At 37.8% G+C, this 13,834-nt stretch overlaps 1 protein-coding gene across 1 annotated transcript in view; it reads right to left on the bottom strand.

The window, feature by feature from the left end:
• The window catches only part of Cfap54 (cilia and flagella associated protein 54), a 290,039-nt gene that overhangs the window by 116,027 nt on the left and 160,178 nt on the right, over window positions 1-13,834 (bottom strand). Inside the window, exons 48-50 of the mRNA XM_045152254.1 lie at window positions 13,073-13,126; window positions 8,916-9,123; window positions 731-810 (exon numbers count right to left, since the gene is read on the bottom strand). Coding sequence (XP_045008189.1) covers window positions 731-810; window positions 8,916-9,123; window positions 13,073-13,126 — 342 coding nt within the window. The remainder of the gene's footprint in view (window positions 1-730; window positions 811-8,915; window positions 9,124-13,072; window positions 13,127-13,834) is intronic.

Genomic DNA, 13,834 nt, shown 5'->3' with positions numbered 1-13,834 from the left:
TGAAGACACTGTGTTTCAGGTTAAACTGATTACTGAAATAGGTAATGTGGGCAGTGAGATTTTACAATAGATGATTAAATAAATAACAACTGAATATGGTAGAATACAAACAGATTAACCAATTTGTGAAGCAATGGGCCTCTAAAACCTTGTTTGTACTGAGCAATGACTATCATATCAATATTGAAACAATTTAATGTAAGGGTTAACATGGATTTTTTAATCAAAAAGACATATATTCTATTCCCACATCTGCATTTTATTATTTGAATAACATTAGCAAATTCCATTATCTCATCTAATCCTCAGTTTCTCATGATTCAGTGCAGCATAGATCAAAAATGATTAATATCTACAATCTAGAGCTATGAAAATTAAATAGCCATGCAAAATGCCTGTCATGTAGAAGCAATGAATAAATGGTAGTTGTGGCTATTGCTGCTCTAATGGTGATTAGAATATAAGAAACAGAGCTTGGAATTCTCAAATCCCATCAAACAATAAATCATGCCATGAGTAGCACCTCACCAGTCTGTCATGTAAAAGCCTGACACTTCCAGGTACCTACTTATCTCACTGGGAGTACAGTCTAACTCCAGCCCTGATCCAGGCTTATGCAAGACATCTGGTTCCCAAGAACAGGGGCCACCTTGGAAGTGAGCCCTTCCAGGATCTAGCAATGTGTACTTTGATAACTAACTTATCAGGGCTTGAAAAAGAATAGACTTACCTTTAGCAAATTAAGATTGTATTCATCTTTAACTTTTGGAAGCGGAGAATATAAGTTGTCATTCTCCTTCAAAAATATATCTAGAGACATAAAATTTTTGTAAATACCAAGGATGGCAATGGTTAGTTTAAACAGCAATTGTATTTTTCAAAATCCATTATTCATAGAGGAGTTTCAATACATTTAATATAAAAAACATTATGAGCATGACAAATACATATTGTATCAAATGTTCCCTGAATACCATACATTAGAAGTCTGATGCTTGCAAACCAGATAATTCTGGGGGAACTTTTGCACATTTCCTGATGTTACTCAAGTTACTAACTGCTGATATGAAGTAGAGGTTCCTCTCCTGAGAACCCAGGACACCTTAAGTCTTGCAGATATTTATAACATTTTAAAAACTCCTTGGTGGGCTGGAGAGATGGCTTAGTAGTTAAGGCACTTGCCTGCCAAACCTAGGGACTCAGGTTTGACTCTCCAGATTCTACATAAGCCAGGTGCACAAGGTGGCACAAGGGCACACATGTACACTAGGTGGCACACTCATCTGGAATTTGATTACAGTGGATGAAGGCCCTGGCCATTTGTTCCCACCCCACCAAAAAGGCCAGTCTGTTGGGCTTCCCTTGGGAAAAAAAAAAAAAAAAGATGGAGAGTGGAGTTTCAAAGGGAAAAGTGTGGGCGGGGAGGGAATTAACATGGGATATTGTTTACAATCATGGAAAGTGTTATTAATTATAAAAATTTAAAAAAAACTTGGAAGCATTGATTCTGTCGATGTTTAAAAGCCTTCACTTGAATTGCAGAGACTAAGGCCATCTATGATGCTCAAATCTCTCTTTCAAAATCCACACCCACAGGGTAAAGTCTGTCCTTATTCTGAACTACTGGCTCCAGTCAATTTTTTGAGATGAATACCCACAAATCACCTGATGAGACATTACTGCAAAACATGATCTACCTGAGAGACTAGATGTGTTGAGTGAGAAGAGGGACTGGAGAATCACGTGGGATTTAACACACCGACCTCTTCTTACAATCCCAACATACTGGCTCCTCTCAATTAGAAGGCTCGACCTTATGGTCAGCAGAGTGTAAGAGAGGGCTTAGGCTTTTGCTCAGAAGTTGATTGTTAGGGAGTTCCACTTCTGCCACGAGAACACCAGCAGCCCTAAAAACTTACTCCATGGGTAAATTGGGGAAGATTGTTTTATAATGCTTACAGTCTATGGAGATAATTCCAAAGGCATATAGCAAATGATTAAATCAATTTAACTATTTCGTCTTATTGCATAGCAATTTCCCCCAAAGTCAAACATTCTCTCCTAGGAGAGTGGGGCAGGAAGGAAGCTCAGGAGACTCAGGGAGTCAACAAGTCTATGAAAAAGGTTACAAGACCCAGTCCTAAGGGAAAGCAACTGTTTGGGGATGGAACTCTCCCAGGAAGCTGCCTGTAAGTCAGGGAGTGAGCTTTAGACTCCCACCAGCAGAGCTGCCTGCAGGCTGTCCAGCAGGCTCCTCAGAGGCACCTCCCTGAGTTGTCACCTATGCTGGGTGGACTTTTTGCTGATGAAGCTGTTTTGGAGTCACCCATTGTTCCTGTGAACAGCCCCTCACCTTGCTCTGTACGCAACCCCAATATACTCACTGCTTCACCAAAGTTGGTTTAGGTGTAGTCATACTTTGGGTATTGTCTGTATCCTGTCTGGGGTGAAGATGTGTGTTCGCATCACCCCAGGGAAAAAGTGTGACACATCCTTGTGACACATCTGAATCTGAACTTGGAGCTCAGCCCAGTGATGTGCTCAAAAATGGTGGAGGGTATAATCAAAGTTCATTAGATGTGCAAGTTAAGTTGTTGGCTGGCTATATTGTAGGAGAGGACAGGGGTGGGTCGGAAGCTAGAAGGAATCCTCAAGAAGTCAGGACAAATTTTTCACACTGACTTTAGAACTATCTCTTGACTACATTAATATGTAGAGAAATTATGCTCCAAGATTTTGAAAATAATAATGTAATCAGCCAACAATTAGTAGAGCTCAACAGCTCAGGATCTAGGAAAATCAAAGAGAAAGCTAACAAAACCGTCATCATCCCAGAATGACTGCATGCCCAAAGTTTTGAACTCCAAGGAATAACATCAGAAGTTTAACTTCATTAAAATAATCCAGCCAGGCACTAAGCAATTAAGCCATTATTAATAGCTAGCCCTAGGGAAGTTGGATGAGGAGAAAGTACCATGACTTTCTGTGTTCTCTAAAATGTTCAATTTCTAACCAAAAAATAAAGCAAACCACAAATAGGAAAGTGTGGTCATATACCAACAATAAACTATGTTAATGATAGCAAACAGATAATGAATTGTATCAGTATTTTTTGTTACTGTGGCAGAACATCTGAGGAGGGAAATTTTGTTTTGGTTCACAGTTTCAGTATTTTAGTTTATGGTTGGTTAGCTCCATTGCTTTGGATCTGAGTGAGGCAATGTCGAAATTTTGGCAGAGTGGTGGCCTGCTATCTGGGAGGAAAGGCAGATAAGCTAAGAGAGGAAAGGAAGAAAGGAAGGGAGGAAGAAAGAAGGAAAGGGAAAGGAAGTTTGGGACAAGATATTCCCTTCCAAGGCATATTCCCAGTGACTAACTTCCTTTTACTTCAATCCACCTCCTGATAGCCCATTAGCACTGAACTCATCAAGGACTTAATCCATTGATAAAGTCACATCTTCATGAACCAATAACCTCTCAATGATAGGATGCACCAGCAGAAGACCAAGCTTTTAATGCATGGATAGGAGGGACACTGAACAGTCAAACTATAACGTGAATTTAGCCCACAGTAGCTGTTACAAACAGTTCAAAAAGCTAGAGGAAATCCTGATTAAAGAAGTAAGGAAATACATCATGAAAGAGATAGAAAAATACAAAAAAAAAAAGAACTAATTGCAAATTACAGAGTTTAAAAGTACAATAACTAAAGTGAAGAACTAACTGTAAGGACTCCACAGTAAATTTGGGCTGGCAGAAGAAAAAAAAAATGCAAACGATAAATTAGAAAAGTAGAATGAAAACAAACGGATAGTGTGGTTGAACTGTGAGTCACCATGAAGCATATCAAATATTCATATTGGAAGAACCAAGAGATTAGGAGAGAAAAGGGACTATTTAAAGAAATAACAGTTAAATGTTCTCATATTTATTGGAAAATAGGGGTCACACATCCAGGAAGATTAAAAAAAAAATGCCAAGTAAAAGAAGCACAAAGTGAACCCCAAACAAAAGCTAAATGTAAGCACACTCAAGGCATGAAGGCAGGAATTTTGAAAGCAGCAAGAGAAAAAAAGAAATTTGTCATTTTTGAGCCAACTCAACAAGATTAATTCCTGACAATCTCACTGTAACCAACAGAACACAGAACAATAACTCATTCAAAGTGCCCAGAGGACTGTCAGCCAAGAATCCTGTACAAAAAAAGTGATTTTTCAAAAATAAAGGCAGAGAAAGCCCTCAGATTAAAAAAAAAATCTGAGAAACCTACTTTAGAATAAATTCAAAATGGACCTTTTCACCATAACAGCAAGTGACCCTAGATGATGATTCAAATCCATATGAAAAAAACCCAAGAGCACCCACTCAGGTCATTAGGTTATTTTGAAAGTGTAAATGCATATTTCTCCTTTCTTCATATATTGAATTTAAAAGAAATTTATAAAATAATGTATAAAGCATACTATCAGACATATATCATATAGAAATGCAGCATATTTGCCAATAAAAGCACAAATGTAGTAGGCAAAAACTTGTCTGGCCTAAGGTAATAGTTCCACATGGTAATATGAATCCATAGGAACAGATAAAGAGGACCAGAAGTGTTGAAGAAGATGGATATAACAACAGTTGCAAGCACATATGTGCTCTGCTTCTACTTACAGATTCTTTAAAAGTCATGAAATTATATAGATAGCAATCTTGAGATATATTGTTGATTTGGCAAGTGCACATAGACTGAAAGAGAACAAATTGAAAAAGATCTTCCACAAAAATGACAATCAAAGAAAGTAGGGCTTATATTACATAACACAGATTTAAGTCAAAACTGTCCCAGAGCTAAAGGTTACTATATAATTATAAAAGGGTCAATACATCTAGAGGACTACATATACATACATGTATGTATACACATGCATACCGTGGAACACCGGGATATATAAAGTAATGATTAATAGAACTAAAGAATTAGTAATAGAATAATAGTAAGAGACTCATAACCCTACTTTCTAAGCAGGAAATCAGTAAGGAACATTAGGCTTGAACAATATCATAACCTGAACAGATCTAACAGACGTTTAGAGAACAGTCTATCTAACAGCAAGAAAAATGCATGTTCTCAGGTATGCAGATAATATTCAGCATAGATCATTAGTATACAAAATAAGCCTTACAAAATTTACAAGGGTTGAAATATTTTTTCCATTTACAATATCATGAAATGAACTTTTTTTAAAAAGGGAATTATTGGAAAATGTGCAATCACATGGAAATTGAACAAGCATGTTCATGAACAGCCAATAGGTCAAACAAGAAATAAAAATGCAAATCAAAAAATATTTGAGTGCTGGAGAGAGGGCTTAGCAGTTAACGTACTTGCCTGCAAAGCCAAAGACCCAAATTCAATTCCCCAAGACCCATGTAAGCCAAATGCACAAGGTGGTATATGCATCTGGAGTTTATTTCCAGTGACTAGAGGTCTTAGTGTGCCCATTCTCTCCCTCGCTCTCTCTCTCTCTCTCTCTACATCTTTTAAATAAATAAATAAAAATATTTTTAAAAATTGAGACAGGGCCTGAAGGGATGGATTAGCGGTTAAGCCGTTTGCCTGCAAAGCCAAAGGACCCAGGTTTGATTCCCCAGGTCCCACATTAGCCAGATGCACAAGGGGGCACATGCATCTGGAATTTGTTTGCAGTAGCTGGAGGCCCTGGCATGCTCATTCTTTCTCTTTCTCTCCTCCTCATTTCTCTGTCAAATAATAAACAATGTTTTTTAAAATGAGACAAATTAAATTGGAAACACACAATCAGAACTTATAGAATGCTTCAAATTGATAGTGATATACATTTACATTAAAGAAGAAAGTACAAATAAATGACTTAACTTTACCCTTTTTGGAACTAGACAAAGAACCATGGAAACTCTAATAAAAGGTCCCATCATCTACCCACTCCTGCCTCTCAAACAACACTGACACTGCTTCACAGAGACCTGCCTCCCACTCCAGTGAAATGTATCCCTCCTCTTGGCAGCTGTGAACAACTATATTTCCAATGGTAATCTATGGTATGCTGTCCTCACTATACATGACTAGTAGTAACACTAGAATTGTACAACAGAGGCAAGAATTAGTTTAATATCAAAATTGATCAAAGACACAAAAAATTAGTATCTCTTGTGAATAAAAATGCAAAAAAAATTCTTTAAAGCAGCCAATGGTAGGAAAGTTTTTATTTTCACTTATAGTCTCAAGGGGAAACATTTTGTTGGCAGGGGAAAGCAAAGCATGAGCAGAGGCTGGACATCACCTCTGCCACAGCAGGTAGAAAACAACAGCAGGAGAGTGAGCTGAGTTCTGGCAAGGAGAAACTGACTATCACAACCCTAAGACCTTTCCCAATAACAAACCTCCTCTAGCAAGGCTTAAGCTCCAAATAGCCATGACCTAGGAGCCAAACCACAAACACGTGAATGTTTGAGAGACATCTGATTCAAACCATCACAACTGTCTAACAACATGAAAAAATAATTCAATCTCAGGGATGGAGCGATGGCTTAGTGGTTAAGATATTTGCCTGCGAAGCCTAAGAACCCAGACTCAATTCTACAGGCCCCACATAAGCCAGATACACAAGGTGGTGTATGCATATGGAGTTCATCTGCAGTGGTTAGAGGCCCTGACACATTCAGTTTCACCCCCTCCTTCTTCTCCCTCTCTCTTTCTCCCACCACTCTCTATCTCTAATAAATAAATTTTAAAAATAAATCTTTTTTTTAAAATAATTAAATCTCAAGTGAAATTTATCCCAAGAATGCACAGCTGATTATTTTAAAAATCAATTAATGTTATATACCACCATCAATAGAAAAAAAAAAACCACACAACTACATAAAAAGGAATAATCACTGAAGATACTTCAAGGGTAGACTATAGCTTCCTCCTAAATTAAATAAGATTCCTACACTGATGGGCAGACCACAACACAGAAGGAATAACCTGAAAAATCAAGTGCAAGTAAATCCAACAAATTGCCCATTCCCACAATGGATGTCTCTAATCAAGACACAGCACAGACAATAGGGTCAGAACCCCAAAATGAAGATACAAGCTGTTGCAACCCTACCAAGCAAATCACAGAACTTGCAGAAAAGCAACAAAGGGCCGATAATCGTATGACTGCTATCCTCACTAGATTAGACCCAATAGAAAAGAACCAGGAAGGGTTCCAAAGACAGTTAAATGATCTGAAGGAGAGCGAGAAAAAAAAAAAAAAAAAGAGGACTTCCATAACCAGATGGCTAAGCTCAATGAAGACATAAAGAAATACAAGGATGAATTCCAAGAAGCGTTAAGAAAATCAGAAAGTGATGGAAAAAGGAAACTCGACACAGGGATGGAAACTATATATAAAAAAGCAGTAGAAAATACAAAAAAAATTGAACAAGCCCAATACTCTATAGAAGCTCTCAAGAATCCAGTCAACCATGTGGAGGATAGAAACTCAGAACTAGAAGACAAAACAGAAGAAACAGTTTGTGAGTCCAAAAGTTTCAATAAGTTCAAAAATTTCTGTGAATACAACATGAGGGAACTGTGGGATACCCCCGAACATCCCAATATTCAGATCATGGGAATACCAGAAGGAAAAGAAACTCAGACCAAAGGCATGGAGAACTTATTTAACAAAATTATCAAAGAAAACTTTCCCACTCTCTCCAAAGAAAGTCTCATCAAGTTGCAAGAAGCTAACAGAACTCCAAACAGACTGGACCAAAGGAGAAATTCTCCAAGACATATTATCATTATGACTCTAAACGTCAATACCAAAGAGAAATTCCTAAAAACAGCTAGGGAGAAGCACCACAGTACATATAAAAGTAATCCCATCAGAATTACCTCAGACTTCACAAAGGAAACCCTGAAAGCCAGAAGGGCCTGGAATGGAACACTGCAAAGTCTAAGAACCTATGTTTCCAACCCAAACTACTCTACCTAGAAAAAGTATCCCTCATAATAGATGGTGACAGAAATACTTTCCACAATAAAATTCAGCTTTACAACTACATGAACACAAAGCCAAACCTGCAGAGTGTACTTCAGGAATTCTCCACACAGAAGGATCAAATAACCAATCTCAAATGCCCACAAGAAGCAGATCACAATAACCAAACTCAGAAGGCACAAAAAGCTACAAAGTCCAAGAAAACACCAAACCACATAAACCACCACAATATGGCAGGGATTAAATCAAACCTCACAGTCATTACCCTAAATATTAATGGTCTTAATTCACCTATCAAGAGACATAAGCTAACAGGGTAGAACAGAAAATTAGACCCCTCAATCTTCTGTCTTCAAGAAACCCACCTCATCACTAAAGACAGACACCTCCTCAGGGTGAAAGGGTGGGAAATGACATTCCAAGCAAATGGAAACAAGAAACAAACAGGTGTAGCTATACCATTATCAGATGAAATAGACTTCAAACCAAAAGTAATCAAAGACAAAGTAGGCCACTTCTTACTTATCAGGGGAATGATCCAACAAGAGTATATCATAATCATCAATCTTTTATTCAAATTTTTGTTTATTTGTATTTATTTATTTGAGAGTGACAGACAGAGAGAGGGAGAGAATAGGTACACCAGGGCCTCCAGCTACTGGAAATGAACTCCAGATGCATGTGCCTCCTTGTACATCTGGCTTATGTGGGTCCTGGGGAGTCAAGCCTCGAACTGGGTCATTAGGCTTCACAGGCAAGCACTTAACCACGAAGCCATCTCTCCAACCCATAATCATCATCTTTATGCACAATCATCATAAGAATAAGTAGGGGTGCCATGAGAATCAGTTGGGAAAAGAGAAGATAAGAGGAATTAGAAAAAAATGTAAAAGTAAAATAAATGCCTACCTTTCAAGTTTGTAGGATTTGATTTATTCTTCTCAGTAAAATGCCCATGACCAAATGTTTTCAGTGAATTATCAGGAACACAGTTTATTGTGGCAGCCACACTTATGAAAAAGTATGCCTTAACAAAGGAATATTTATGCAACAGATGTGGTTGGCCAAGATTAACCAGAATTTGAGGCAAGCCTTTATTTATTAATTCATCAAGAGCCTACAAATAAAAAGATACAAAGATACAAAGGCAAGTTATCCAACTGTTTTCTCGTATATTATTAGTTCCCTTTCTTTTTGGCTTTCCCCATTTGGTATTGGCTGAAGAAAGGCAAAACACAGGAGTGTCCCTAAGTGGTAGGTTTGCCAAGAGAGACATTTCATGCCAGATCCAACCCAGCTCATTACTGCTAGTGTCACTCTCATGAGGACAGGCTTGCCACACCATGATAGTGAACCTTGGATCAGAATAATGGAAGAGACACTTTATCATAGAGAAACTAAAGAAGCTTATTAGCCAGACATGCAGGCTGCTTTCTTCATCCCAACATCCAACCCATTCAGTAAAGGTCACTGAAGGCCTACACTTGGCTAAATATAATGTTTGATTCACTTCTAATCTTACTATTTATATACTAATTAAACTGTTTCTTGTCATCATCTATAAAATGTAATTCTGACATCATAGATGTTAAATGTGAAAATAAATCCTATTTAAGACAGTGAATTGTGATACTTGTCAGTAAAGTTTTATAACATTGCTCTCTCTCTCCTTCTGAAAATGAATTCATTTGGCTTCCTGGCCACTCCCCTCCCCTCAGCTCCCTGCCATCCTCATGGCTACTCCTTTTCTGTCTGTGGTGTTTATCTTCTCCTGGGCTCTAAATACTGAAATGCCCAGGGAATCCATCCTCTTTTTCTTCACTCTCTTCTCTCAGATTGTCTTAGTTTTAAATTTCTTCTATATATGAAATAGCTTGAACATCTCTTCTGAACTTAACAACCCAAATTCTGAGTCAACATCTCCATGAGGATATCTAAGAGACAACTCAAAGTCAACCTATCAAAAACTGTATTCCTACTTTTGCCTAGTCGCCCATCCCCAACCCTTGCCATACACAAAGTATAACATGATGAGTGCTGAGAACTTGTCTACATTACTGACTGACTGGTGTGTTTGATTGACGGGTACCAGAACATTACCTAGCATACTATGGACTCAACAGATCAACAAAAGACATAAGAAACACAAGTCAATCAAAGCCCTTTTGTGGCTCTCCATTTTGTTAAGAGACTACATTACTTTGTTCCTACAAGCCCTTTCTCCATTTGACCTCTCTGATCTCATCTCCTGCTATTCCTGAACCAGTCACACAATTCTCCCTAGGCAAGATATTCCTCACTAAACCAGATTCAAAATTACAACCCCTACGCTACCGCCATGTTCCCAATCCCCTTTACAATTCATTGCTGGGTTTCTTTTCTTACATAACATGGCTCACCTTCCACCACAGACTATATAACCCATTTCTTTATGTTTACTGATATCATGATTTTTATTACTATTCTTCTCCAGTAAAAGCTCCAATAAGGACTTGGAACTTGTCTTTGATGTTGATTGTTTGCTATGTTTCATTGGCAGCATCAGAATAGTGCTTTGAAGGAGACAGGCTCTTAATATTTTTTGAATTAGTATAAAATGTAGATGCTGTAGCTATGTATTCTAAAAAGAAAGAAACTGTTTGCCTTATATAAACACAAACAGTGGGCTGCTTGGGAGAGTTGGAAGCAATAGGGAGGAGGTAAGTTGCTTTCATTTATTCTCTTTTCTTAACCTCTTGTGAGGGTTGAACTCAATGCCTGCAGAAGAACCAGATGTGGAACAGCCACTGGGCCTGACCTGTGGCCCAGCTGCGGCACTGGGAAAATGGTTACACCCCCTATCTGGAGAAGAAAATGCAGACTGGTAAAGAGGAGAGGAGAAGACATTTCTCTTCCCTCTGCGGCAAACTGATTTAATGAGCCTTGACAATTACACACAAACACTTGAGGATCAAAGGAAGATTAATTAGTAATACTATTTAACACTCCTTTCTCTCCCTCTATGTAGAAAGCACAGAGTGTAATCTGAAGAGTCTTAAAGCAGGCCAACAGTACTGTTTTAATTAATTAGCTAATAGAAATTGGGTTTCCATTATGCTGTCAGTCTCTTTTTGTCTAAAAAGAAATGATCAGACAGACTTTGTTTTTTATAGCAAAATCTGTTCTTCAAGGAAGTATTAGGATGGCCTGGCATTTTTGATTGGAAATAAATATATATTTCTATATTCCCCAAGGTCTCAAATCACTAAAACATGAATATGCATTTTTATCTCCCTAATAAAAGTTTTTTTTCATATCAGGCAACATGCTTTTGAATTAAAATAGATTTTTAAGTAAAAACACTGAATCATATGGAATATAATTAAAAGTGAACTTTGCGAAATAAGATGTACAGTAACAGAAAAGTAATAACATTCCATTTAATAAAGGGTGGGTATATTTGTATCAAAATTATGTAAAACAAAAATTAAACCAATATTGAGGTAATATCTTTCAACTTACCTAATAAAAATAAATATTTTATGTATTAGTTACTTTTGTCAATGGGCAGTCTCATCCTATTTTTGCAAAAATGTTTGGCACAATCAGATATGCTGCTTATAAAAATGCATGAGTGCTCTGCCAAATAATGCTGTGCCCATGCCCATGCCCATGCAGACAACACTAGTGAAACTCTGGGTCACACACAGAAAGTAAACGACATAAAAATAGAAGAGGGACTACTTGGGAAAAAGAAGGGGTTGGTGGAAAGGGTCATGAGAGGAGGGACAAAATAAGGTAATAGGAAGGGATAGTAGTTTTAAAAAAAAATCCATGTATCAGTAGTGTCAATTGAAAGTTTCTTAAAATGTCATATAAAGTATTCCCAGCCATGGCGAGTGTGGGAACTAGAAGAAAGAATACAAGTAGCAACCACAAAGAATGCAGTGTCTACTCAAAAGCATACAGTCCTTGACTGACAACAGGAGTCAGCCATCACCTACTAACCAAGAAACATATAGACAACACAGGTGAGTGTGAGAATGGAACACACATCTGTAAGTAAAAGTAGGGATAGTCACTGCTCAATGCCAGACCTAGACACCAGATCTGACTCTGACCTCAAAATTTGGGGATTAAAACCCTACTATCAGAAATTTCACATAAAGCCAGGCATGGTAACACATGCCTTTAATCCCAGCACTCTGGAGGCAGAGGTAGGAGGATTGCTGTGAGTTCAAAGCCATCCTGAGACTACAGAGTGAATTCCAGGTCAGCTTGGGCTAGAGTGAGACCCTACCTTAAAAAGAAAAAAAGGAAAGAAAGAAAGAAATAAGGGAGGAAGGGAGGAATAGAGTGAGGGAGGAAGAGAAAGAAGGAAGAAAAAAGTATATAAAGAAAAGTTAGAAGCCAGGCATGGTGGCACACGCCTTTAATCCCAGCACTCAGGAGGCGGAGGTGGGTGGATCCTCGTGAGTTCGAGGCTACCCTGAGACTACACAGTAAGTTCCCAGTCTGCCTGGACTAGAGTAAGACCCTACCTCAAAAAAAAAAAAAACAAAGGAAAGAAAGAAAAGTCAGGGCTAAATATATTGAATACAGTCCATTTTCCATAAAGATCATAAATTAATATGAAAGTAAAGGTTGTGGATCTACCAGCAAGATTTCCATAATAAGGTATATAGGGCTAGGTGTGGTGGTACTTGGCTTTAATGCCAGCTCTCCAGCACTCTTGAGGCAGAGGTAGGAGGATTACCATGAGTTCGAGGCCACCTTTATACAACGTAATGAATTCCAGATCATCCTGGGCTAGAGTAAGACCTTACCTCAAAATCACCACCACCTCCCCCAAAAGGAAAGAAATTTAAGATTAAAAAAATTGAAGATCAGGGATTCAAAGTCATTCTCAGCTACATTATGATTTTGAGGGCATCCTGTTCCATAAGAGACCCTACCTCAAATTAATAAAGAAAAAAAAAGATGATTATAGCAGTCTTTCACAATCAAATATCATAGCTGTAAGGGATAGGAATGATTCAAGAATTATTCACATTAACTATCTGGTGTCTATAAGCTATTGTCATTACCTGAATGTTCTCTTTGCTGGAGAGAGGTTTGCCTGAGTCAAACGGTTGAAGTATCTGTCAAAATACAAAATATTGACAGGAAGACCCCAATTTATATTAGCATTCTTTTAAATGAGATGATTAATGTGTTCTAAAAATCATTTAAACTGGGCGTGGTGGCACACACTTTTAATCCCAGCACTCAGGAGGCAGAGGTAGGAGGATTGCCGTGAGGTCAAGGCCACCCTGAGACTACATAGTGAATTCCAGGTCAGCCTGGGCTATAGTGAAACCCTACGTCAAAAAATAAATAAATAAATAAATAAAATAAAAATCATTTAAGTACATTTTATTGAAAAGTAATACACAGTCTAGTCAGAAATCTTAGTGTAAAGACGAAACTAAAATGTATACATTAGCCAATTTCTTCCATGTGCAATATTAATTTCTTGGTGTCTTTCCTACCACTTTCTTTTTGATGTATTTTTAAAAATCATATATAGTGTATTCCATTTTCACTAAACACCACATGATTTTCTTCCCATCACATTCACCTCAGTCTAGAAAGTGCCCTGAGAATGCAGCCTAAAAACTGAACCTCTTTCCCATCGTCAACTGTCTAAGGCACTTAATTCTACCATCCCCCCACAAAGTCACCCCTGGTTTGAACAACATTGGTGAATATTTTGTCTGTATTTCTGACCACTGCCTCTGAATTAAATGTTGGAAGTAGGATTTCTGGGTCAAAAGACATGGCTACATTGAGAAAATTGAACCGGATGG

Source organism: Jaculus jaculus, chromosome 6, assembly GCF_020740685.1.
Source record: "Jaculus jaculus isolate mJacJac1 chromosome 6, mJacJac1.mat.Y.cur, whole genome shotgun sequence".
Taxonomy (NCBI): Eukaryota; Metazoa; Chordata; class Mammalia; order Rodentia; family Dipodidae; genus Jaculus; species Jaculus jaculus.
The sequence above is the reverse complement of the archived record's forward strand: the minus strand, read 5'-3'. Positions and strand labels throughout refer to the sequence as shown.